We start from the raw sequence: 27,232 nt of genomic DNA, 5'->3' as shown, positions 1-27,232 counted from the left end.
TCTCATCATTGACTGGCTGATGCGAGAGACGACCAGAAGCAACAACACTGGAATCAGGGGGAAAATTATGTCAAAACTGAAAGATCTGGATTTTGACAAGGATATCGCCCTGTTGTCCTCAACACATTCACAGATGCAGAGTAAAACAAATACAAGGTCAAGGCTAGCCTAAAGAGTTGGGCTAAAGATCAATGAAAAAAGACTAACATCTTGAGATTGAACACAAGAAAGAATGACACTGTTAAATTAAATGGAAATTACATTGAGAATGTAGATTAATTCACTTATTTATTAGTTGGAAGTGGCAAATACATGAATAGCAGATTGAACAAAGCAAGGACAGCATTCACAAAACTAAATACAATTTGGAACTCAAATCAAATTAGGTAGGTAGGTAGGTAGGTCTTTATTGTCATTGCACAAGTACAACGAAACTTTGTTTTTAGCACAAATCCGTTCAAGATGAGGCAAACAAAGAGTGTACAGGGTTACAGAACAGGAACGCTGATGGGTCGCCACAAGGCGCCCCGTAAAAGATGGGAAAAAGGTTAACGCTGGGGGAGGATGAGTAAAAAAAAATACAATCCAGACTGGGCTCCTAAGGGGGCCCAATCTGGAATGGGAAAAAATCTCCATAGCAAAGCACATATACATATTACAACATCTCGAGACTTGCAACAGAGGGGAGGGAGTGGGGGCTACAGTGGCGGGCTGCAGCTATTCAGGCGCTGCCCAGTCGTCCATCACCCCTAAGGGATTTGCATTAGTTAGTAGGAAAACTACAATCAGATTGTACAAATCTACTATCAGACCTGTTTTACTGTATGGATGTGAGCAATGGAATACTATAAAAAATTGAGAAAGAATGTTGGACTCTTTCCCATTCAAATGTCTTAAAAGAATAATGAAGATCTTTTGGCCAAATGTAACTTCAAATGATGAACTCAATAAACTGACCCAAATTAGCAGAATAAGCCAGGAAGTCAAAAAGAGGATATGGACATGGATTAGTCATGTATTGAGAAAGCCAAATAATCACCATTGCGTGATAGCCTTGACATGGCATCCAGACTGAAAACAACATGGAGAAGGACTATCGAGAAAGAAAGAAAAGAGGGAGGATGAAAGACCTGGAATGAAGTCAGAAGGCATGCTAGCAAAAGGACACAATGGAGGATAGGTAAGGTAATAGGTCGATCTGATCTTGATGTCAGGCATTGTATGTTGCTTTGCAGAGTGTGGGTTTCACAAATAATAATAATAACAGGTCAATGTAAACCCACCGAGCATGTGACACAAAATTAGCGATGGGTACCGTTTACATTTGAACCGATACAGTACCGATTCCCAGTACATGGTAATCGATACCGGTTCTCAACGGTATTCATTTTCGGTACTTTTGTGTGTATTAATAAATATTGCTAAGGCTAGTATGGCCCTCAGGGTGTACATGACTCCATTAGCAGTCAACAAAGTGTGTATCCTGAGGCGGTGCACATCATTGCTGGGGACTTTAATCATGCAGAACTGAAAACTGTGCTCCCTAAATTCCACCAGCACATTAAATGTGCAACTTGGGGAAAAACACTCTGGACAAGGCATACTCTAATATCAAGAGTAGCTACAGGGCTAAGCTACTACCACACCTGGGTCAGTCCGACCATCAGTCAGTGTTGTTAATCCCAGCATACACCCACCTCAGGAAAAGTGCTCCCCCAACAACTAAAACTGTTCAAATCTGTCCTGAGGACGCCTCTCAGCAGCTCCAGGATTGCTTTGAAAGAACAAACTGGGGCATCTTTAAACAGGGCATTTAGGTGTGGTGATGGGGCACAGTACAGTGCTGCCAGGGCCAGCCTGAGGAGAGGTATCAGAGAGACCAAGACAGCATACCAGAAGAGAAGAGAGGGACACCTCAGCAGCAACAACACAAGGCAGGTGTGGCAGGGGGTGAAGCACATCACTGGCTACAAATCCAACAACCTCGCTGTGGCTGACGGAGACGCCTCGCTGGCGGAGGAACTGAACATCTTCTTCGCCCGCTTCGAGGTAGAGCAACCACATGCAGTCGCATCACAACCCTCAACCCGTGACAACATCCTCATGTTGGAGGAACATGAGGTGCAGCGTACACTAAGGAGGGTGAACCCTAGGAAAGCTGCTGGACCAGATGGCGTACTTGGACGTGTACTAAAGACCTGTGCAGACCAGCTGGCTGTTGTCTTTACCATGATTTTCAACCAGTCCTTGTCCCAGTGCATCATCCCACCCTGTCTAAAGGACTCTGTTATTGTCCCACTGCCAAAAAAAAACTGCAGTAAACAGCCTGAATGATTACCGTCCAGTGGCACTTACACCAATCATTATGAAGTGCTTTGAAACTCTGGTTCGGGGGCACATCACCTCAAGTCTGCCACCTGCATTGGACTCTCACCAGTTTGCGTACAGGGCCAACAGATCTACAGAGGATGCTATCGCAACAGCCCTCCACACTGCTCTGAGCCACCTAGAGCAGCAGGGGAGCTATGCAAGGCTACTTTTTGTTGATTTTAGCTCTGCGTTCAATACCATCCTCCCCACAGACTGGTGCCCAAACTGACGGGGCTGGGACTGTCTTCCTCCATCTGCCATTGGATCCTGGACTTCCTGACAAATCGCTCTCAGAGGGTGAGATTAGGCTCACACCTCTCAGCATCCATCAACATCAGCACCGGCTCCCCCCAGGGCTGTGTGCTAAGCCCCCTACTCTACACCCTCTACACTCATGACTACACCCCTGCTCATGCCAGCAATTGCACTATTAAGTTTGCAGACGACACCACAGTAGTGGGACTCATTTCTGGGGGGGATGAGTCTGCCTACAGAAATGAAGTGGAGCGGCTGACTGGGTGGTGCAGGGAAAATAACCTGGTTCTTAACACCACCAAGACGAAGGAGCTGATCATGGACTTCTGGAAGAAAAAAAACTATAAATATTCAACCACTGTACATCAACGGGGACTATGTGGAGGGGGCTCTAACTTCAGGTTTCTGGGCATCCAGATCGAGGAAGACCTGTCGTGGAGTGCGAACACCTCAGTGACCATCAAAAAGGCACAGCAGAGACTTTACTATCTTAGATTACTCAGAAAGAACCACCTGTCACAAAAACTGCTTGTGTCTTTCGATCGCTGCTCAATAAAGAGTGTGTTGACATACTGCATGTGTGTATGGTATGCCAGCTGCACGGCGGCAGAGAGAAATGCACTTCAGAGGGTCATTAAAAACTGGGTTGAACTCCAACATGCAGGCTTTGAGCCGGGGGGCAACAAGATTTGCCACCGCAGCCCGTCGCTTCTCACTGCGTGCAACGCCAGAGTGAAAGAGAGTCCAACCGGTCTCGAAAGAACTGGTTCCAGATCCCTTCGTCGAAGTGAGTCCGACTATATCTAGCCGGAACTTCTCCACTTCGCGCACTAGCTCAGGCTCCTTCCCCCCCCAGCGAGGTGACGTTCCACGTCCCAAGAGTTAGCTTATGTAGCCGAGGATCGGACCGTCAAGTGCCCTGCCTTCGGCTGCCGCCCAGCTCACAATGCACCTGACCTCTATGGCCCCTCCCATGAGTGGTGAGCCCATTGGAGGGGGGACCCTCCTAACAACTCCTATTCAGTTTTTAAATCTTTTCATTTTCAAGTATAACATTTAGTTGCAATTACAGTTGAAAGTTTAAATTGTTGAATGGCAGTCGTGTATCATTTATGGTGTGTTGGCTAATCAGTCTTTGCTAACTCTCCTCTTTTGTTGCACCTTGAAAAGTGTTAATACTATAAGTGTTGTACATATTACTTGCCAAAAGTTTGAGGTTTTAAAATCTCCTTGTAAGATTGCTAATCCTGATCAGTAGCTTGCCAATTGCAAAGCCAATGTATATTAGCAACAAGCTATCTCAGGGAATTCAATCGATTGCAACCGGACTGTTTGTTTTGTCTTAGAAGACGTTTCGCGTCTCATCCAAGAAGGCTTAATCAGTTCATGCTCATAGACTTTGCTTGGTCAGATCTCGTCTGGAATCTACAATGACCTGGATGAATGAAAACATTCAATGACTAGCAACAAGCTAGCGCAATTTGGAAAAGTGGAGCCTTACTTTACTTATGTTGGAGCATTTTTGTGTCAATTTCTTAGTTGGCATTGAAAACTGAAACATTACCTAGAGGTAGCTTGGCTGAGTCCGGTCTCACTGCTGCTGGAGCGATCGCCAAGTGCAGAGAGCTAACTGAGTCGGCAACCGGGTGTGGCATCACTTGCAACCCAGGTACCGTAACAAGGCACTGTTGGATTTTACGGGAATCGGTGCCCGGTAAAACCGGCGGGATTCGGTCGGTACCAAAAAAGTACCAAATTGGGTACCCATCCCTACTCAAAATCCACTGTAAAAGTTTAATTGCAATTACACAGCAAATTACACGCTAATAATCATGTTACTTTCATTTACTGTGACATATCTTTACTGTAACTGCAGAGCTGTGATTTTACAGATGATTACAATAAAGTAAAAACTAAATGCTGTAACTTTACAGTTTTTTGTTATTTACAGTCCCTTTGACAGCATACCGCCATCTGCTGTACAAGAGTGTGCAACGTAATCTATGGAACACCTTAGGACAGTGTTTTTCAACCTTTTTTGAGCCAAAGCACATTTTTTTCTATTTAAAAAATCCCCCACTACAGAAAATGTTAACAAATGACACCCGGTAGCGTATATTGACCATCCATCCATTTTCTTCCGCTTATCCGAGGTCGGTTTGCGGGGGCAGCAGCCTAAGCTAAAATATGACACAATTGCACCACTAATACACCACTAATTCTCAAAGTAGGCCTACACAGTAATTAGCTACCTGAGGCCACCAACTGATATGAAAGAGTATTACGTGGTCATTCTGCCGATCGCGAGACAGCACAGACATTCAACAACGCCACCTTTCTTGCGGATTATAAATTTTGGTCTGCAAAAAAATATTTTTTAGGCCAAATGGGTGAAATTGCATATTTTCCCACAGCACACCAGACAATATCTCAATTGTGGTTGAAAAACATTGCCTTAAGAGAGAAATCAGTATGAGCTTACAGTAATTTGTTGTGATATAACAGTGTTTACAGTATTTTACTGTGCAATAGCAGTTAATTGCTGTGGAATATATAGGGTATGGCCATTTTTACAGTCATCTGTTGTAATGTTGCATTACATTTGATTACAGTATTTTACTGTGAAATAAGTTCATTGCTGTTAATTATAAGAGTATCCAAAGGTTTACAGTCATGTTTGTAATGTTACAGTAGATTTTGACCAAAGTATTTTACTGTGAAAGAAATACTGTGAAATCATGGTATTTATTTTATAATGTGCTTTTCCAATTAGAATCTAAGCTCAAATGAAACTGTTGACAGTCTTTTTTTGAATGGCATTGAATTTATGAGGCAAACTTCATAACATCAGCAAAATGGAAGAAAGGGGAAAAAAATGTTGCCGCATGATGAGATGAGCCAAATACTACTCTGTGAATACATATCTCCAGTGATAAAATACCAGATTGTGACTTCAACATGTTACTTTTGATTGACACGGCTACAGAGAGTAAGGGTATTTATGATTTTTTTACTCATTATTTATTTGTGCATTTATTCAGGGTTAGGTATTCATTGAACATTTTTTAATGTTATTGTGCAACTGCATAAAACCGAGAAGTGTTGTTTTGCGGGTATTGTGGTTATGGCATATTTTTATTTATGGGCTAACCACATGCACTTTTATTAAGAAGCAACACGTTACACATGCATTGTTTCCACGCAGCCAGCACTGACGCTTTCTCTGCAATCCACCCACAAATGTATTCTTTTCATGAATGTATCCCCGCACCGTTGCATAACAAATTTTTAGACGCCGCCGACAAAAGCAAAAGCTTTTCCGGCGCTGCTGCTAGGCAGGGCGGAAGGTCACCCAAAACAAACTGGAGCAGCTGCAAATTGAGACAAAACCACAATTTGGGGACGTGTCAGTCAACGCTTATGGTGCTGAAGAGAGAGGGGGGGCGGTCTTAATTGAAAGCACTATCTTCTGTTTGGGAGGAATAAACAAACGTTTACATTGGCCTTGTGTTTGTTTTCTGCACTCTGAAGCATTGGACTTGAGTGCTGCAGGCAGGATTGTTAGTCAAGTCAAGTATTTAGATGCTCAGGTTCATAATTTCATAAAAACAAGACACTCACCATGCTTTCAAGCTAATGTGTGTGCAGATAAAACCACCACCTACCCCCCCTACTCACTGTCTGCTTTTGAGGCGACCACCTGAGCCCAGCAAGACTGCCATCTGAGGCCCTACACCAGGGGTCGGCAACCTTTACCACTCAAAGAGCCATTTTGACCCGTTTCACAAATGAAAGAAAAGAATGGGAGCCACAAAACTCTTTTGAAATTTAAAATGAAATAACACTGCATACAAAGCTTGTTTTTGCTTTGTGCTATGTATAAACCAGGCGTCTCAGACACATGGCCCATGAGATGTTATTTTGCGACCCGCACCTTAATATGAGAATGTAATGTTAGTGCGGCCCGCGAGTTTTATATGAATGGCACTTGACAGTGTCATACTTGCCAACTTTCCCGATTTTTCCGGGAAATTCCCATAATTCAGGGCTACTATCCTTTCAAAGGTCTGCTGACCACCAAACCCCGCCCCCCCAACTCTGCCCCCCACCCCCAACTCCGAGCGTCGGTTGAGGTGGGCGGTGTTGGGGGGGGCGGGGTTTGGTGGTAGCGGGGGTGTATAATGTTGCCCGGAAGAGTTAGGGATGCATGGGATTCTGGGTATTTGTTCTGTTGTGTTTATGTTGTGTTACGGTGCGGATGTTCTCCCAAAAAGTGTTTGTCATTCTTGTTTAGTGTGGGTTCACATTGTGGCGCATATTAGTAGGAGTGTTAAAGTTGTTTAAATCGCCACCCTCAGTGTAACCTGTACGGCTGTTGACCAAGTATGCCTTGCAGTCACTTACGTGTGTAAGGCAGAAACCCCATACAACATGTGACTGGGCCGCCACGCAGACAGTATGGTGAAAAAAACTCACGCGACGACAGGTCGTAAAGGATGCTAAAGGCAGTGCCATCACGGCACGCCCTCGCTATTGTAGTCCTGGTGAAAACCGGAGAGTGGTTACCCTGGGAGATTTTCGGGAGAGGCACTGAAATTCAGAAGTCTCCCTGAAAAATCATGGGGGGTCGGCAAGTAAGCAGCTGAGCCGCATCAGAGTGATCAAAGAGCCGCATCAGAGTGATCAAAGAGCCGCATGTGGCTCCAGAGCCGCGTGTTGCCGACCCTTGGTCTACATGGTCTCGGCTCTTACACATGGGTTATCAATCTGCACATTCTGCCCACATCAGCCCCTCCCTCCAGTTCACAGGCAGCCTGACATCCTTGTCAGTCCAGCATCCCGGAGAGCCGATGGTTCATTTGAGTGAACCCAGTGGCCTCGTGGGTACAATAATATTTATGAACATTAAGGATTTTAAGTAATTAAAATGCTCTGTTGACACCACTGTATGCTATTAAAGATGTAATTATTGGTAATCAATCTCTAGGCTTGTGTTTCATCGGACTCATAGGAAACATTATCTTGCTCATTTTCCCCCGACATGTCGTCATCCCATTGCTTGCCGAGTTTGCTAATACTGATTTTAGGCTCCCAGTATGAGACACACAAGAAGGGATCGACCTGAATACGACACCATACACACATTCTCATCGATTCCAAGTCACGTGACCAGTCATTCTCCATGTGGGAGCAAAGGTGTCCACGCGAGGCACATGACTCCACTGAGACAGATGAGCACTAGTGCTGTCAGTTATTTAGGCACAGAAGCACAATCAACCAAGAGCAAAAAGGTGTGCCTTTACAAAGATAAAACCTAGTTTTGATTGACATCGTGATTATGATTGTAATTGTATACTTTGCAGTGGTGTACAACTACAGTCAATGCTACTTCTTAATCATATTAGTTGAAATATTGTGAAGTGTGGGTACAGTTATGTTAATTGTGGTCTAATACCAGTGACCACCAAAAACTAAGATAATACCATCACTTGTCATTATGGATAAATGTGACATAAGAGCATACCATAACGATTGGCATAAGTCAACCTGCCGAGAAGATATGTTCAAACTTGTTGGTCTACACCAGGGGTCGGCAACCTTTACCACTCAAAGAGCCATTTTGACCCGTTTCACAAATGAAAGAAAACAATGGGAGCCACAAAACTCTTTTGAAATTTAAAATGAAATAACACTGCATACAAATCTTTTTTTTGCTTTGTGCTATGTATAAACCAGGGGTCTCAGACACGCGGCCCGTGAGACGTTATTTTGCGATCCGCACCTTAATATGAAAATGTAATGTTCGTGCGGCCCGCAAGTTTTATATGAATGGCGCTTGACAGCGTCATACTTGCCAACCCTCCCGATTTTTCCGGGAAATTCCCGTAATATCCTTTCGAAAGTCTGCTGATTTTCACCCACAACACTAACGGGGTCGTGCCGTGATGGCACTGCCATTAGCGCCCTCTACAGCGTGTCAGCCCGGTTACATATTGTATGCAGCCTCTGCCTGCACACGTAAGTGACTGCAGCATACTTGGTCAACAGCCATACAGGTTACACTGAGGGTGGCGATATAAACAACTTTAACACTCTTACCAATATGCGCCACCAACCCCCCCCACACACACATGAACCCCCTCCCGTCGTGCGTCAGTTGAGGTGGGCGGGGTTGGGGAGGAGGGGTTTGGTGGTAGCGGGGGGTGTATAATGTAGCCCGGAAGAGTTAGGGATGCATGGGATTCTGGGTATTTGTTCTGTTGTGTTTATGTTGTGTTACAGTGCGGATGTTCTCCCAAAATGTGATTGTCATTCTTGTTTGGTGTGGGTTCACATTGTGGCGCATATTAGTAAGAGTGTTAAAGTTGTTTAAATCGCCACCCTCAGTGTAACCTGTATGGCTGTTGATTAAGTATGCCTTGCAGTCACTTACGTGTGTAGGCAGAAACCCCATACAACATGTGATTGGGCCGCCGCGTAGATAGTATGGTGAAATAAACTGACGCGACGACAGGTTGTAAAGGATGCTAAAGGCAGTGCCATCACGGCACGCCCTCATTATTGTAGTCCTGGTGAAAATCGGAGAATGGTTACCCTGGGAGATTTTCGGGGGAAGCACTGAAATTCGTAAGTCTCCCTGAAAAATCGGGGGGGTCGGCAAGTAAGCAGCTGAGCCGCATCAGAGTGATCAAAGAGCCAGAGCCGCGGGTTGCCAACCCCTGGTCTACACACTAAAGGAAGCAGAAAGTCAACCAATGTAGATTTGATATTAAAGCTTCAATGAGCTATATTTCCTTACACCCGTTTTAGGGACCTGACATTCAGTTCATTGTGAACACCGAACTGTGGCTCTTGTGCCACCTACTGTCATAAAACAAGAGCTACAACAATTACATACATTGCTAGATATGTAATCTTAGTAGAGGTGCACAGAGATTTAATTGTGGAACTTTCCAAAATCCCGATGCAATTGACAGTGCAGAACAGTAAAACTGCAGCACAGGGGCGTTTAGCTTCGTCCATTGAGGGTCACGAACATAAAAAATGGCTGCAGTCACTTTTAGGGCCGCAGCTAGCATATTAGCAATATATCGATTAGTTTGTACTATTAATCGATTAACAGGCTTTTTAGCATGTTTGAGGGAGAATACTTACAAGTATTTTTCTACTTGACATCACCCTTATTTTTTTCCTAATCCAAACATTGAAATAACACTTGTACATCATGTACACTATTGTAGCGCCTGAACTGAAACTGACCGCAAATTTAAAGATCCCAGCACTTCATGCAGTGCGGATTTTATCAATTATTTGCTACACTAACAATCTAAGCATCAGAATATTAATCAAAGCTTTTCTATTTGAGTTAATCGATTGTTGCAGCTCTAGTCACTTCGATACATTTTGTTTAATATGCTAATCCACCTATTATAGGTCAATATATGCTAAACCAGCAGAATATATAGCTTTGTGTTATAGCTGAAAAAAAAATTAGTGGAACATGTAATATCTCAATGAATTAATGTTATGTTTACACTACGTCAAGAGCCATTTTGATCACACGGTGCAGCTGTCTTAAGTTTTTTTAACTACTTTTCTTTGTTTATATAAACGTGTCTTTTGTTTCAGACCAACACAAGAAAGACCCATCTGAGATCAGAAAGTACCTCAATCATGACAGTTTTAGGGTAATCTTTTAAACACTTTATTTTGCAAAGTTCCAAAGTAATTACTTTTTCTTTTCCACATCCTGCTCAGCAGCCTCTTTAGCTCTCTTGGCACGGATACCAAAGAGGCGAGCGTTGGCCCTGGCCATACGCAGGCTGGCGAAAGCCTTGAAGTTCTTCTCATCCTCAGAGATAACCCTTGCCTTCTCCTTCTTGTGTACCTGGAAGGACAACAACAATAAAGTTATTTTATCTAGCACCTGCCCAAGCTGGTTACTAATAATGCTGAAGCCAGAGTTGTACAAAGCAGTCATCAGAAAAAGGGTTCAAATGTTTCATCAATAATATACAGAGATTCCGGAGAATGTCATCATCTGACTGCTACAACGTGAAGCTTAGACAGGTTATTGCACTTGACTGCTGGTCAGACTTTGTGCTGCTGTCATCGCTATGGCATGGACTCTGAAGGGTGGATGTAAGAGAAGTGCAACTTACAATTCTGAGGGGCATGACAGGTCCTATGAGCTGAGTGGCCATCTTCAGCTCCTCCTCCTGAAAAAAATGAAAGAAAGTTAGACAATCACACCTCTCAGTGTTGCATTGATTCCGGAAAGAAAACATCCGTAACTAAGACCAGTTCTAAACATAATTTTATGTAAAATGCAACTTTGGACTTTTTGGTTCACAGGAGTTCGGCTAGTGTTCATGGGTGCTAACATTGACAGCCTGACCATTTTAAGTTTTGTGAATTTAACAGTTTACAAAAAGCTTATAACAGCTTTTTGCAGTACTACTGATTATAGTCAAGCAAACATACACATACTTTTACCATTACTAAAGTAATATAGCATGCACACCCAATAAAACACTTACAGTGCTGTCTCCCTTCCTAGGAGCAGAAGACTTCCTAGGGAACAGGATGAGCTTAGAGCGGTACTCCTTAAGGCGCTGCACATTAGCCTGGAGAGATTCTGCGGACCTATTACGGCGACGAGGGTCCACAGAGATTCCAATGGTGCGGGCTGTCTTTTTGTGGATGCCGGCGGCCTGCGGAGAGGAGCAAAATGCATTAAGACTTTTTGAGATTTGATTACAGTACACCTTATGTTTTCAGAAAAAAGTGTGGTCATTTCAACAGTCATCAGAAAAAAGGGTTCAATGCATTCATCAAGAAAATACAGAGATTCCGGAGATTGTCATCATGTGACTGTTGAAATACAAAAAAGGCTTACACATGCAAGTCTTAACTTGAAGATGTGTGCAATTATTTGTTATGCATTTTCCGGATTTATATTAAACTTGGTAACTTAGACAAAATCAAACGGAGAGAAAATTTCTAAATATTAGGTAACTTCCTACTTCTTAAGACAGTATATATAAATAGGTTAATGGGTATTATTGGGACTATAAGACGCACTTAAAATCTTTTAATTTTCTCAAAAAATTTAGAGTATGCCTTTAAACCCCTCGAAGCAATTTAATTTGGGACACTAATTATAAATGTGACCAGTAGATGGCAGTCTGCAGGTTGACTGACGTCTGTTCAATGAATGACCCTAGCAAAAACCTGTAAGCAAGCAACACCAAAACTTTGAGGTTCAATTGAGAATATAGAACATTGCACACAGAATTCAAAAGTTTTAGTACGACTTTGGTCAGCTATGAAGCCGCACCGTTTGATGGAAAGCAAAGCATTACAGCGAACGTAGTCAGACGTATTGTGCTTCAATGGGTATTATGGTGTGCGTATAAGAACCCAAAAATGGCACTTAGACATTATCTGGCGTTTTGTTTTGCAAAATTATCTTTTCTTACCTATTGGTAATTGCCGATGAGTATTTGAGATCTGCAAAACTCCTGAAAATGTGCACGCTTCCGCCATTGTAGTCCACGCTGTAGTCAATAAGCTTATTTTAAATATATCCTCTTGTTGTGGGGCATTAATCCTCCGCTGTTGCAATTTCTAATATAAAGCAGCGTACAATTCTAACATATCTGTCACTAGACTTGCTAGTGACGCGCTAAAAACTACCGGTACAACAAAGATAATGAGAAGATGTGTCGAGGTGGAGTCACGTATATACGAATGCCCACAAAAAAGCGCATCCTGAAGAGACGGTATGAAAACTGCTTGACAATAGTCTGTAAAACAATATATGCAACATTTTGACCAAAGAACCATTATTACATGTTACGTAGACCACAAGGAAGTGATTTAAATGTAGGAAAGAAAATTCATAATATGACCATTTTATTGCACCTTATGATCCGGATGTGCCTTTTGTATGAAAAGACGTGAATAGACACGCTCATTCACTGGCAGTGCGCTTTATAATCCAGTGCACCCAATGGTCTGAAAAATACAATAACTTTTAAAAATTTAGATTGAACTGTAGTTTGTGACCACCTGGAGGTTAAATACTCAAAAGTTGAATTTGACAAACTACCTGTTCCAACATCACACATCCATAAATCAGTAGTGAAGCTTTGTCCTTATTTCTATGAAACAGTAAATGCATTGTGGCTCCATGTAGTTTGCAGTCTTGGTCTCTTAAACGATAGGGGAAGGGGGTCCTTATCGGACACAGTGGTGGTGGGACCGGCCTCAGACCTTTCATTGCAGCTGGCTTTGGACAGCCTGCAGGTGTCTTTGTGACATTTCTCTGCACTGTTGTGGCACGGTGTTAAAGCTGCACAATTAATCGAATTTCAATTGTAATCACAAATTTGGAAATGATTAAATGAGGGTGATCGTCAGCAAAATCAACATTTAAAAAACAGACTCTGCTGCATTTGAAACCAAGCACGCCATGTTCATAACCAACAGTCAAGCCAACCACCATAGAGCGACCAATAAGACAGTGGAAACATGTGAGAGCAAGTAAGAGTGAGTGACAACAGAGGTTGAAGGTAGATCCAACAGTAGCTCCCAAAAATATTAGGAAAAATAAATCCATTATTACATCAGTGCCCATCCCTCCCACTGAGTTACCCACAGGCACGCATTTTAAACCCTGAACACGCCTTGCCGATCTCTATGCACTCCTGCTTGTTTTCTGAAACCCGGAAATGTTCCCACATGGATGAACCAACAACAATGATACAATAATTCTAATTCATATTTTGGCCATAATTGTGCAGCCCGAGTGTGGGTCCCCCAAATCATTGCTAATGAAGGATATTGTCAGCAATATACTGTGACCAGATTAAGCACTAATGCAGGGGTCAGCAACCCAAAATATTGAAAAAGCCATATTTGTCCAAAAGTAGAAAAAAATCTGTCTGGAGCCGCAAAAAACTAAAAGCCTTGTATAAAGGTTATATTGAAGGGAACACGTGTCGGTATTAGCTATATTAGCCTACTATCAAATTGACTGTCACAGGCTGACGCAAATTTTCTTTGACAGAAATGTTGAAATTTGAAAATGTATTCTACATATCGGAAAACATGTGGCTTCTCAAAAGGTGTAATAACGCCTGGAAATACTGGCTTAGAATGGGCAAAGGTATAGATGTGTGTGTCCAAGTTAAAGAAAACGACAGGCGACATCTAGGGGATTTATTACAATCTTTGTAAACTGGGTAACTTTTGCTGTGGTCTATAACGGCACACAAGCAACTATCAGAAATGCAGCCAATGTTACATACAAATATGTCATGAGACATGCCAAGATAAAATAGAGGACATAAGTATAGGAAATTAAATGAGCTCAAATATACCTACAAACAAGGCATAATGATGCAATATATACATACAGCTAGTCTAAATAGAATGTTCGCATCAAATAGTTTGCAGTCATGTAGTGACCCAATATGCCTGATTAGCACTTAAGTCAATGCTCACCTTTGTGTATTTGAACACAACAAAATTTGGTGAACAAAATCAGACAAAGAAGGAGTGGCATAAAGCACATCTTTCTGTGGCAGCGTCGGGAAAAATTGTACATGTAAAACTACGGTGAGTTCAAGGACTGCCAAAATTAGTACAAAACGGAGTACACCAAAAAATCCTCATCAGTGTAGCATGTTTAATATAAACAGTCGGATTTCTAACAATTAGGAATGTTTGTGTCATGTTTGTCCTCCAACAGAAATCATATTAAAACCAAAATGTTTCCCCTCATCGTTTTCCTTTTATACATTTTTGAAAAAGCTCCAGGGAGCCACCAGGGCGCTTAAGAGCCGCGGGTTGCCGACCCCCGCACTAATGTAATCATAATACAAGTAATTATAAGGATATAAACTTGTATTTTTCATTACTGTGGAATTGTAAACTACGGTGAGTTCAAGGACTGGAAAAGGCAGACAAACAATTTTAGCGGCGGATTGATAACACCGCTAAGTAGCCTTCTGCTGCTTTACTAAGAGCTGGCCGCGATGTCCTGCTGCTCCTGCATCATCGCGTCTTAGCTTGTCAATTATTCCAGATTATAAATCATGCCCCTTATCTGAATATTAGGAGGATTTATCCATACATTTTGAATTTGTTTATTTGTGACATTTAATTCATACCCAGAGATAAAGACAAACACACACAACCAAATTCGGTGTCAGAGGACCTTTCCTTGTTAACCCTTCGTGTGCATCATGATTAATGCTTCATTTAAACGGGACAATATGACCATAGTATCAGTTGTCATTCCAGTGAGCGCAGACATTGTGCAGTAAGCTATTGTATTATGCGGTAGTTTGTATTGCTCGTTTCTAATACTTTTCTAATACTTAGCAATACTGCTGGATCTGTTTAGCAGAGCTTCTAAAACTTGTAGCTCATCCTCATATTCAGGCTCAAGAATATACATTACTGGATCATAATTTTTCAAAAGTTATCGTTGTTGGTTCTCAAAGTCTGCATGATTTGCATTGTTGTTGAATCATATTGCCCATACAGTTTGAGATCAAAATATTCCCACAAGGGTACGTTCGGTGTTATAATATTGGTTCCTCTTCATTTTTGTTACTTTGTAGAACTTCACATTAGCGAGCTGCGAGTATGGAGGCAAAGTTGTGAATCCTGTGTGTAAAATAGGCAGTGCCTGCTCTCCGCACACCAAGATAAAGACTGGATGACTGAAAAGAGTGCTAGCCACATTCAGTTAATTCTACTGTTAAACAAGCTCAGGTGCTGAGAGCGATGCAGAGTGAGACGTCTTCCTCCATGATTGAAGCGAGAGACGGACATACACGGACACAGCAATTACTCGATGCTGGTAAAGTTAAAACTAATCTACATTTACTGTGCAATTAATTTACTTATTGACTATCAGCTAAAGCCGAATAGTCATTTTATCTTTTGAAGGGGTCATATGACTTTTTTCTACATTTAAAACGTTTCCTTGTGGTCTAAATTACATGTAATGGTGGTTCTTTAAACAAAATTTAGCAGATTGTGTTTAACAGATCATTTACAAGTCGCTTTCTGACCAATTTTTTCAGGATGCTCCATTTTGACTGTTTCTGCACCCTGTCAAGCAATGATGTACTTTTTAGCACTTCCATATGGAATCTACTGACAGACATAAGTTAGAACTATACCCTACTTTGCATTAGAAATGGCAACAACGAAGGAAGCATGTGCATGTATGAGCGAGTCTGCCCCACGACAAGAGGATAGAAAAAAAGAATTAATTTAGTGACTACAGCGTCGGACTTGACCAAGCAGAGCTGTTCAGGTAAAACATTACTTACCATAATTGGAGATAGTCGCTGCCGTAACTAGCGACAAACACATCACTAGCTACTTAAGCTCCAACCGGCTTGTTTGGAGGAAGTATGAATGAAGGCAAGATTGTTATTCATAGATATCTCCACCATTCCTACATGGTTTGATTTAAAATGTTCGATATGCATGTGGATCCTAATTACACAAAAACTGGTACCAAAGAAAAGTAATAAAAATTGGTTTTGTGTCCTTAGGCAACACACTTTACCTACATGCTCTCAGTGTCACACACACTGGTTTAAATGTAGCTTGAAGATGTAGATAATGGGTGTCACTGTGTAAAGCATTTTGACTTTCTAGAAAAAAAGTGCTATATAAATATATTCACTTCAAGCCAGCTAACGATTAGCGCTTTAGCTGCATCTCAAGGAAATGTTGCATCATCACCATGCCATGTATTTTTTAAAGCACGATAATCACAATCTTAAACTGTTAAAATTTTTAGACCAATTTTACCAGGGTTTACCATAACAATAATCGTTACATTGCCAATTCAGAATTACACTGTTTTCAATATTGGGAAACTTGCATTCAATAACTTGCACACAATAGGTTTAAGGTAATTATTTTGACACTGCTATAATTTAAGGTTTAGAGATGAATATGTATACTTTGTTTTCCTGAAGATGTATACTTTGTTTTCCAGACCAGATTTGCAAGATTTACCTTGAGTTCCTCCAGGCTGAAACCACGTCCAACACGAACCTTGGTGTGGTATCTGATGGTAGGACACCTGACCTGAGGCCTTAGAGGTCCAGCGACTGGACGGGGAGCGATGCGGCGTGCCTTAGCCTGGCGTACCTTTCGTCTGAGAAAAGACACAACTGTCAAGACTAAAGAACAATCATACATGGCCAACATTAATCCTGTTGACATTCTCCATGAACCCAGACATCCTAATTTTTTTTAATGAAAACAGAAATTGTGTAACTTAGTAGTAAATCAACTACACCGTATTTATAATCATATATGCACCGACCAAACTCATAGACTTCCATATTTTCATGCCATCCACTTACACCAAAAAAGATGATTAACATTACTTATGTCTACTTAATTACAGCCCTTTTGATATAAATGTGCGTAAATGGCTATGAATATAATACAATGTTACTGCAGTGCAAGCTTGAAACCAACAAGATGTACTCACCTGCGGAGCTTCCTGGCTGGCTGGTTGAACCAAGTACGCACTCTTTTCTGCCAGTCTTTGTGGAAGTGGGGGTTCAAGATCATTCCATTTCGGTTGGGGGCCATGTTTGCCTACTTCCCTGAAACACAACGATTCGCCGACATGAGCTAGCTTCCATACCGGTACTGTCGTGCATCTGGATCTTCACTGAGCAATGGCTAACAGCCACGCTTGCAAGCGATTCACCAGGAGGCATTTCGTAAATTAAAATACACCATTGTAGCAATTACTAACTGTAACCCATTTAAGCTTGGTTTTTCATGGTAATTGTAATAACCCTTCTGATAATAGCCACATTTAGCATTACTATTAGCAGACACGCTACAGCGAATGGACATCTCTACAAAAGCAGATACTTCAAGAGACTTACAAAACTTAAGGTAAGACAATATTCACCTCAAATCAAAGGTGACAACATGCGCTACAGAATAGTCACAATTGGACGCATTGTCAGTGTACCTATGTGTAGGATTGATTGAGATAATAGTAAAATATGTGGAAGAAACTTTCCATACCTACGAGGGAGGAAGATGGCCGAAAGGAAAAAGGAAGTATCGTAGCGGTGGATTGTGGGATATGTGTAAACTAACCAATCACCGAGCAGCAGTCTTATCGACGACACAACGTCACTACCGGCTGCAAACTGTTACATTTTGGATTATAAAGTGTTTGAACGTTAAAGCACGATAACATATATTAAGGTGAATTCAAATATATTATTTTAGTTTTTAAAAATAATAATCAATGATTGACCCTTAGACTCACATATAAGGACATTTGGCGAGTTCGCTATAAACCAAAAGTTGATGTTTTCGATATTTGCAGGGAAACACATTCTAAACAGTTGACATTCAACACAAGTCTTTGTACATAATGTTTACTTTATTATTCTTTTTTACTAATTCTTGAAAAACAATTGTGGTGTTGTTCCTCTCTTTAGCCACTAGATGAGGACTTTGTACATTTTACATAACTACAAGTTTACAAAAGTGTAGATGCAGCTGGACTGAACAAAATGTTGGTACCACTGTAGTGGATCTTTATTACTGTCCCTCAACAATGCAGATTAACGAAGGGATTACCACACTTGACTGGCAGGCGCAGGGCCAAGGTCCTGCACTGTATTACAGTACTATGAGAGCTGTGTCCCTCTTGTGTACAAAATGTAATATATACAGAGCTAAGTGCTCATGGTATTGCAGAACTCATGACAAAATCCCACGAAAATTCAGATTATATTCTTAGAGCAGGTAACTTCAGCAGTAATGACCAAGTAATTCATAATCTTGTTAGCATAATTAACTCTATAACGCTATATTTTAAAAAGCATGGTGTTTGATTAGACAAACAAGTTTTGCTAAATCTTGTTTAAATGTGAAAAGGTGCAAAAGCACACATTAACCTTCAGCGATTTTAAAAGCCCTGTCCCATTAATCATTGATCAGCTGGTCTCTGCACTCCCTTCCTATCTGCACCTGAGGGCAAAGGTCAAGGAATGCCGACTTAATAAGCAACAAGTGGCAGCTCTGTCAGGTGCACGGGATGAAAATTAGACCATCCTCAGCAAAAAAACAATGCACATGGCCTCTTATTATCAGTAGTGACCTATTACTGAAGTATGACATGCTGATAAAAATACATACCCGGTAAATACAACTCAGACTTGTAATATCAAACATGAGGAAAAGTTTTATTTCATCAAGGTGACACAGCACTTACAGTATCATCACTGTCCAGTCTTCCATCACATTTGCATACATTTGAAATGGAGAGAAACCCAACATTACTAAGCGTTCTTTACAGTTTTAGTAACTAATGAACCCCAACATTGTAAGCAGAAGCTATGAACTTGCTAGTTATTGTCTGTTTCAGTATGAAAATAAATAGCACAGATGAGGGATGTTGCCAGTTGTTAATGCTCTTTAATAGCCTAGCGGCTTTGTTTTATTCTTCAAGTGATTTGACAAATTTATCATATGCAACTTGGTCCATGAGCCCATCCAGCTCTTCTGGCTGTTCGATCGTCATCTTGATAAGCCACCCTGAAAATATGAAAGGTCATATTACAGCACCCGTACTAATGCTGCATATTCTGTTGATCCTCACCATTTGAATAGCAGGCTTTATTCACCAGTCCAGGATTGTCTGCCAGCTCTGTGTTGATTTCCTTCACTTCCCCGGTTAGTGGCGAGTACAGCTCGCTGGCAGCCTTCACGCTTTCCAAGGCACCAAACTCGTCTGCAACGCAAACAGGGAGTCACGTGACACACGCCTTTATCCCAATGCACGGCTTTGCAGGACTGTACAGCGCATGTCATACCCATTTGAGCAAGGGTTTGGCCAACTTCAGGGAGCCCACAGTATACCACATCACCTAAAGCTTCCTAGAAGGAAGCATAAGTCAAATGAGTTGTAGGAATTCAAAATTATATTACTGTGTTTTCTGTAATTTTTGACGTTCACAAAAAATTGTCAGTATGTACAACCCTCAAATAATGCAAAAGAGGTTAAAGGTGTCATGTGATTGCACCCTCAGTTTAAGAGAGCTCTACTGCAGCAAGGTTGCTGCCTTGCTCAAAGTGCATTCTGTCAAGTTCCAGTGTGCACAGAGGTTTTACTGCAGGTTATAAATCAGTGTTCACTGAAACAAAGAGCAGTATTGTGAAAACTGCCAAAGACTAGTTTGAAAATTAATATATCAAATGCACCATGTGAAGTGTAGTATTGTGACCGTCGTTTTCCCGGACCATAAGTTGCCATTTTCCTACGCTTTGACTCTTCAGTTTATAAAAGGGTGCGTCTAATTTAAAGATTTTTCTTTGCTAACGGCCATAAAGTTTTGTATTCAATAAATATTGTTCATAAAACACAGGCACTGAAAAGGTGTGCTATTGTTTGAGTTAAGGCGGCATCTTTTGGATGAGTTTCCTCACGACAGGTGCTGCGGGTTAAAAATTTCAGTCTATCAAAGTTTATTTATACAGCCCTAAATCACGAGTGTCTCAAAGGGCTGCACAAGCCACAGCGACATAATTTCTGTTTTGTGTCTTGAACCAGAAGTATATCCCATTTCGTCTACTATTCCTCTATAGAATGTGTGCTTCAAAGGATTCTTGATTCATCATTCCAAGCAACATTTGTAAGTTTTCCAGTACAGCAAACTATTTATACTTTACTAAACCGTTCCATGTGTGATATCTAAAGGAGTGTTTTCATGCCTATTTGTACATTCTACCGTAATGTAATCAAATTAGCGTCATTAGCAATAGAAAATATGCTAACACTGTTACAAGTGTCTGTGTTAGTATCATAAACTTACAATGGCATTCTTTTTGTATTGTTTCAGTTTCATAAATTCACCAAAACGGCACCGTAGAGTTATTGAGTCTGTTTGGAGAGCTAGCTTCTGCATGACTATGACTTCTGTTTTGTTTGATCAGCTGTTTTACTGCCTTGTGACAGGCACCGTTTGGAAACAAAGTAAATAAAGATTCACAAAATCTTTCGTACCGGTAAATATCTGCGGCTTATGTAAAAATTTGTATTTCTTCTCAAATTTGGTTAGTGCAGCTTAAATACTGGTGCGCTCCATAGTCTGGAAAGTACAGTATAGGTGGCGGCATCTTACACTTGATTTAAATACATTACTTGACCTCGGGTAAAAACCTTAAAAAGGGTGTCATAATCAGTAACACTTCAGTGTGATGGGGTGCAATTGGAAGTGAAGGTTATTTTTATGCCTGCATATGTATGTTTCGTTATCAATGATATGCAAAAACAACTCTGGATTGAAGTATGGTGGTGTTCATACAAGAAACCATTACACTGGTGCACGATACAGTTTAAAAGTCGTCCACCACTGTCCAGTATACATTCCTGCCCCCTGGACGACTGGAGTGAGAACCTATTGTTATTATTATTATTATTATTATTATACTTTCGTGCTCTTGTTATATTTGTAAAAGCGGCATTATAATTGTAATGTACAGTGCCTAATTAAGTGTCCAGTGAGTGTATGTAAATGTGCTTAAAATGTACATTGGGGAACACAGCAATCAATAGTCGTAAAAAAGTAAAAAACATATCTGCACGTAAGGACCAAGTGTATATGAAGTAGACCGAGCAGCTCAATCGGACCAAATGCATCATAAAAGATCATAAATGAATGATTAGTGTGAAGACAAAGACAAGGGCTTACTGTACCTGGGCGTAATTGCTGATACCGACGGTGGCAATGTCACCTTCTACTTGCACCCACTCGTGTTTATCTGTGAACTTGATAGCTGGACAGAAAACAAAGAGATAAAGAATAACAGATAAACGTAGATATATTTTATACCAAAGCACCAAAAATACATTTACAGTGAAACATTTAATTAAAAATATGGAATTCCTGTCATGAGTGACATCTCAAGCATACTGCACAAGACCTCATGCCAGGGAGAAAGTTTTTCCTTCGTCTTTTTTTTTATATTACAAAATAAGGGTATTATTGACAGAAGATGAAAAATATACACAATGTTTGCAATAAGATTACATGTAATGCAAATCAACTTATTTGAGTGCTAATTAACTTAACACTTAATATAATTCAAAGAGTTACCTTATATTACACTTAAGAGTTAAGAATGTTAATAAAAACAGTGTCTGTACAGGTAATAATTAAATAATAATAATTTAATTTAATAATTCAATAATGCTAGCCACTCGTCATCCCTATGTCAGCGATCACGTCAAGGTTTCTTTTTCCCATCTGGGTTTTTTTTTTTTTTAGTTTTTCTTGCCCAGATGTGGTTTTAGATCAGGGGGTGTAGATGTGAGTTTGTTAAGCCCTTTGAGGCGCTCGTGTTTAAGGGCTATGCAAATAAAATGTGATTGATAATATGTATATGTTGGTGACAACTCTGAAATTGATACACTATGACCAGGGTGTCCAAAGTGTCACATGTAGCTTGTTTTTGGTGTTATATTTCAGAAATAAATACTAAGAATGGCCCACACTGGAACATTACGAGAGTATTAGAACCCCACTGAGAAAAAAAAAAAAAGTTCCAAGATCATAAATGTTATAGCATTTTCTTTTAAAATATTTAACTGCTCAGCATATCTTGACTGATATTCCTTCACCTTTAGGATGTTTAATAAACAAAAGGATTAAGAATATTAAAGAGTACATGTTATTGTATTCATGCAGCCTGGACGACTGGAGTGAGAACCTATTAAAAGGCCTACTGAAACCCACTACTACCGACCACACAGTCTGATAGTTTATATATCAATGATGAAATCTCAACATTGCAACACATGCCAATACAGCCGGGTTAGCTTACTAAAGTGCAATTTTAAATTTCGCGCGAAATATCCTGCTGAAAACGTCTCGGTATGATGACGTCAGCGCGTGACGTCACGGATTGTAGCGGACATTTTGGGACAGCATGGTGGCCAGCTATTAAGTCCTCTGTTTTCATCGCAAAATTCCACAGTATTCTGAACATCTGTGTTGGTGAATCTTTTGCAATTTGTTCAATGAACAATGGAGACAGCAAAAAATAAAGCTGTAGGTGGGAAGCGGTGTAAGTGGCAGGTGTTGTGCTGGATAACGCACCCCCGCCGTAGAATGCACCCCCTGACTGTTTTGCCGGATAACACAGCCGGTGTTTCATTGTTTACATTCCCGAAAGATGACAGTCAAGCTTTACCATTGACCTGTGGAGAACTGGGACAACAGAGACTCTTACCAGGAGGACTTTGAGTTGGATATGCAGACACGGTACCGTGAGTACGCATGCAGATGTGGCTTCCAAACATTTGATCGCTTGTCCGTACGTGCGTGCCGCTATGTGCATGTCACGTACCTAACTTTGGCGACTTTGGGGAAATATATGTGCTGTATGAACTTTGGAGAGGTGAACGGTACTCTGGGCTGTGGGATTGAGTGTTGTGCAGGTGTTTGAGTTGTATTGGCGGGTTATATGGACGGGAGGGGGGAGGTGTTTGTTATGCGGGATTCATTTGTGGCATATTAAATATAAGCCTGGTTGTGTTGTGGCTAATGGAGTATATATATGTCTTGTGTTTATTTACTGTTTTAGTCATTCCCAGCTGAATATCAGGTCCCACCCGCCTCTCACAGCCTCTTCCCTATCTGAATCGCTCCCACTGCCCTCTAGTTCTTCACTCTCACTTTCCTCATGCACAAATCTTTCATCCTCGCTCAAATTAATGGGGAAATCGTCGCTTTCTCGGTCCGAATCGCTCTCGCTGCTGGTGGCCATGATTGTAAACAATGTGCGGATGTGAGGAGCTCCACAACCTGTGACGTCACGCTACTCGTTTGCTACTTCCGGTACAGGCAAGGCTTTTTTATCAGCGACCAAAAGTTGCGAACTTTATCGTCAATGTTTTCTACTAAATCCTTTCAGCAAAAATATGGCAATATCGCCAAATGATCAAGTATGGCACATAGAATGGACCTGCTATCCCCATTTAAATAAGAAAATCGCATTTCAGTAGGCCTTTAATATTATTGTACTTTTGTGCTCTTGTTATATTTGTAAAGGCGGCATCATAATTGTAATATACCGTGCCTAATTAAGTGTCCAGTGAGAGTATTTAAATGTGCTTAAAATATATATTGGGGAACACAGCAATCAAAAGTCATAAAAAAAAAAAAGTCTGCACGTAAGGACTAAAGTGTATATGAAGTAGACCTAACAGCCCAATGGTGAACTTTTTTTTTTAATTAATTTATTTTTTTAATCTAACAAATTGCAGGCCTACCGGCATCCCAGAACTGATTGTACTGGAAAATGTATGAACATGAATAATTAAAGTGGGGTTTTCATGTCGCAGTGAACTTCACCTTTGACCACAGCTGATAATAGGCCCTAATAGAAAAAAAATAAAGGTTCTGGTGATACTTGTTGACGAGAAGGGAATATGTTTGATCACACATCTTATGCATATATGACTATAGCATACTTGTAATTAATCAAACATTTTCACATAGATGAAGAGTAGAACATGTTGATGGATGCTGTATAGAGGACAGCATAGTCAGGGCGGAGGTCCCCTCGTGAGAAGGCCCAGATCAATGAATTCCAACCCTATTATAGATGAATTAACCATCATGCAATGTATGTGTGGACTAACTTGACATACAGCTTCACGTTAGTTGGCACACAATCACGTGACACATCCGTCTAATAAATTGCGGCACGTTGCACGAGACCAGATTAGCTGTTGCTAAATAAACGCCAAGTTCCGAGTCCTGACTGTAAAAGTAAAAAGGCCAGAATGAGGAAGTAGTCAAGCTTTGAGGCAAAATATGTTGTGAGCTAACACGCTGCTGCTGCTGCTAATCTTCACCGTCAAACTTTGTCCCGCTAACATGACGTCCGCTGAGCCAAAGTTTTTACCTGTTGACCGGGCCGCAGTGGTGCTCAGCGTCCGCAGACAGCTCCTCGACACCAGCAGCCGCGTCACCGGCGAGAGCCGAGGGAGTCCGCAGTGCAAGTTTGCGGAGAAGCATCGTAAGGCTGCTCGCATCGCCATCTTCACTCAAGTGTGCGCTTCCTCTTTAGCACCACGCGACTGCGAAGACACTTGACCGCGGGAGCGCGCATCTTCCGCCTGGCGCCGGGGATGGTGGGCGAGGTCTCGTGGGAAGGGGGCGGGGCTAAACGATACGACGAAAATGCAAATAATGCAATGTTTTTGTGTTTTAGTTAATATATGATGAAGTATACACGATTACTTGATAAATAGCAACAGGGCTATTTGTATTTAGTGACATTTAGCGACAAACCTTCAGATTGGCTGCAATCTGAATTTCGCAGGTTTTAAAATTGATTTTAAAATCCCTATGAGGGAAATCTGCGAAACAGGCTTGTAGGGATGATATAGCGCCTCTTGTGTCTTTTCCTGACCTAATATATATAATATATATATATATACACACACATATGTATACGTATTCGTTAACAGGTTTTTTGTCTGACAACTGTACTTAATTTATTTTATATACCTATGTAAATTGCTCAACTTGGTGTAAAACATTGGCACAGATATTTGTATTGTATTGAATGTGCCTTAATGAGTTTGTACATTGTATATGAATGTTAATTTGTTAAAAAAAAAAATCATGTTAGTATGTCTCTTTTATTGCTGAAACGTTTTCTGTGAAAACATTTACCTGACATATGCTTGTATTTTAAAACATTGTGACAGTAACCAGAGTCTAATACAATTTTGTACACAAGTACTTATAGTTACTCTGCTGAAATTAGACTCATGGACAATTGGGACAGGTCTAATAATGTGCTTCAAGGAAAAACAAGTAACAGATTTAAAATGTTCTCAAAGTGAGTTACTAGTTACCTTTTTAAAGAAGGTCTTATATACAGTGTTGGGTTAGTTACTGAAAACCAGTAACTAGTTACAGTTACTAGTTACTTTATTTCAAAAGTAACTCAGTTACTAACTCAGTTACTTACACCAAAAAGTAATGAGTTACTGTGAAAAGTAACTATTTAGTTACTTCTTCTACTTTTTGTTTTTAAAGCTCCCATTAATGCCCTTTTAGCCTTCATTTCAGTACTGTTATTGCACTGGAGAATAATACAATCTGTTGATCAACTTGACATGCATTTGCATCCCTGAACTCTGCTAAGCAATGTGGTCTACATACAACACACAAAGACAAAGATATGTTTCAAAGGGCCAATTTATTTCAGGCCAGAACAAATTGATAAAACTATTTTAAATAGCTGCAACATAACATACATAAGTAACAAACAGCATAATAACACTAACACTAACCACGTTAAACCCAGGTTCCGAACTAACAAAGGTCTTAACTCATTCTCTTTCTATGCCACTTCAATATGGAATCCACTCCCAACAGGTGTAAAATAAAGGGCATCTCTATCCTCCTTCAAAACCGCACTAAAAGAACACCTCCAGGCAACTACAACCCTAAACTAACACTCTCCCTTCCACATAATACCTCTTCGGATTGTAAATAATCAAATGTAGACATTTTTTCTTATACTTTCTGATCTCGCTCTCTGTGTCCACTACTTGCTGTACATATCCTACCAAGTCAGTCCTACACTGTTTCAATGTCCATTTCTCTGATGATGCAATTGTTGATGCTGATTGTCCTCCATCTCCCACACCCCGGATTGTAAATAATTCAATGTATATACCCTGATGATTATCTTGTGTGATGACTGTATTATGATGTTAGTATATATTTGACAGTATACGTATATCTGTATCATAAATCAGTGGACCCCGACTTAAACAAGTTGAAAAACTTATTGGGTTGTTACCATTGAGTGGTCAATTGTACGGAATATGTACTGTACTGTGCAATCTACTAATAAAAGTTTCAATCAATCAATCAATCAACAACATAGCTGTAAACCTGGCTTCACCTAAGGAAGGCACACGTGACATACACAGAGCCTAACCAGGCAGATTTGAATTGTTGTTTTGGGCAGTAGACGGGATCTTTGATCCAAGACACAACTTACATTTAACTAAAATGTTATTTTCTTTGTGCTCGACAAAAGAAAAGAAGTGAGAATATCTCATACTTGCCAACCCTCCCGAATTTCAGTGCCTCTCCCCGGGACAACCATTCTCCAAATTTCTCCCGATTTCCAGCCGGACTTAAGGCACGCCCCCTCCAGGTCCGTGCGGACCTGAGTGAGGACAGCCTGTCGTCACGTCCGCTTGGCCAACCAAAAAGTAACCACAGAACACTATACCGTATAGTCGTATAGTGTTCTGTGGTTACTTTTTGTTGGCCAACAGTTTACGTTGTATTGCGCACCCCCCTCCCCTCCCCTCCCCACATCCAGACAGACACACACACACACACACACACACACACACACACACACACACACACACACACACACACACACACACACACACACACACACACACAGAGAGCGCAGAGGAAGAATCAGAAGCACGTCTCTGCTTCGCTGCCATAAAACACAATCAGATCCTCAGTTT

At 40.9% G+C, this 27,232-nt stretch overlaps 2 protein-coding genes and 2 non-coding genes across 5 annotated transcripts; all 4 read right to left on the bottom strand.

The window, feature by feature from the left end:
• Positions 1-10,314: 10,314 nt before the first annotated feature.
• Positions 10,315-17,850, bottom strand: rpl13 (ribosomal protein L13). 2 transcript variants are annotated; one of them, XM_061964026.1, is made up of 6 exons: positions 17,719-17,850; positions 17,165-17,282; positions 16,681-16,822; positions 11,166-11,339; positions 10,788-10,844; positions 10,315-10,513 (listed from the first exon to the last, which is right to left on the bottom strand). In XM_061964026.1, the coding sequence occupies exons 2-6, from the start codon at positions 17,266-17,268 to the stop codon at positions 10,355-10,357; spliced, it is 636 nt and encodes a 211-aa protein (XP_061820010.1). In that variant the 5' UTR covers positions 17,269-17,282; positions 17,719-17,850; the 3' UTR covers positions 10,315-10,354. The 2 variants fall into 2 exon arrangements, with proteins under 2 accessions (XP_061820010.1, XP_061820011.1); XM_061964027.1 differs by having other exon boundaries at positions 17,600-17,738.
• On the bottom strand, positions 10,589-10,665 carry LOC133608978 (small nucleolar RNA MBII-202). The gene has a single exon (XR_009815660.1). It is a non-coding gene; the product is annotated as a small nucleolar RNA MBII-202 (small nucleolar RNA).
• LOC133608979 (small nucleolar RNA MBII-202) lies at positions 11,417-11,494 on the bottom strand. Its single transcript, XR_009815661.1, has one exon. It is a non-coding gene; the product is annotated as a small nucleolar RNA MBII-202 (small nucleolar RNA).
• Positions 17,851-18,874: 1,024 nt separating the features above from the next.
• gcshb (glycine cleavage system protein H (aminomethyl carrier), b) lies at positions 18,875-24,844 on the bottom strand. The gene is made up of 5 exons (XM_061964025.1): positions 24,622-24,844; positions 21,407-21,486; positions 19,524-19,587; positions 19,310-19,441; positions 18,875-19,245 (listed from the first exon to the last, which is right to left on the bottom strand). The coding sequence occupies exons 1-5, from the start codon at positions 24,755-24,757 to the stop codon at positions 19,148-19,150; spliced, it is 510 nt and encodes a 169-aa protein (XP_061820009.1). The 5' UTR covers positions 24,758-24,844; the 3' UTR covers positions 18,875-19,147.
• Between the last annotated feature and the right edge of the window lie 2,388 nt (positions 24,845-27,232).

This window comes from Nerophis lumbriciformis, linkage group LG06 (genome assembly GCF_033978685.3).
Source record: "Nerophis lumbriciformis linkage group LG06, RoL_Nlum_v2.1, whole genome shotgun sequence".
NCBI lineage: Eukaryota > Metazoa > Chordata > Actinopteri > Syngnathiformes > Syngnathidae > Nerophis > Nerophis lumbriciformis.
This window is presented reverse-complemented; position numbering and strand designations above follow the sequence as displayed.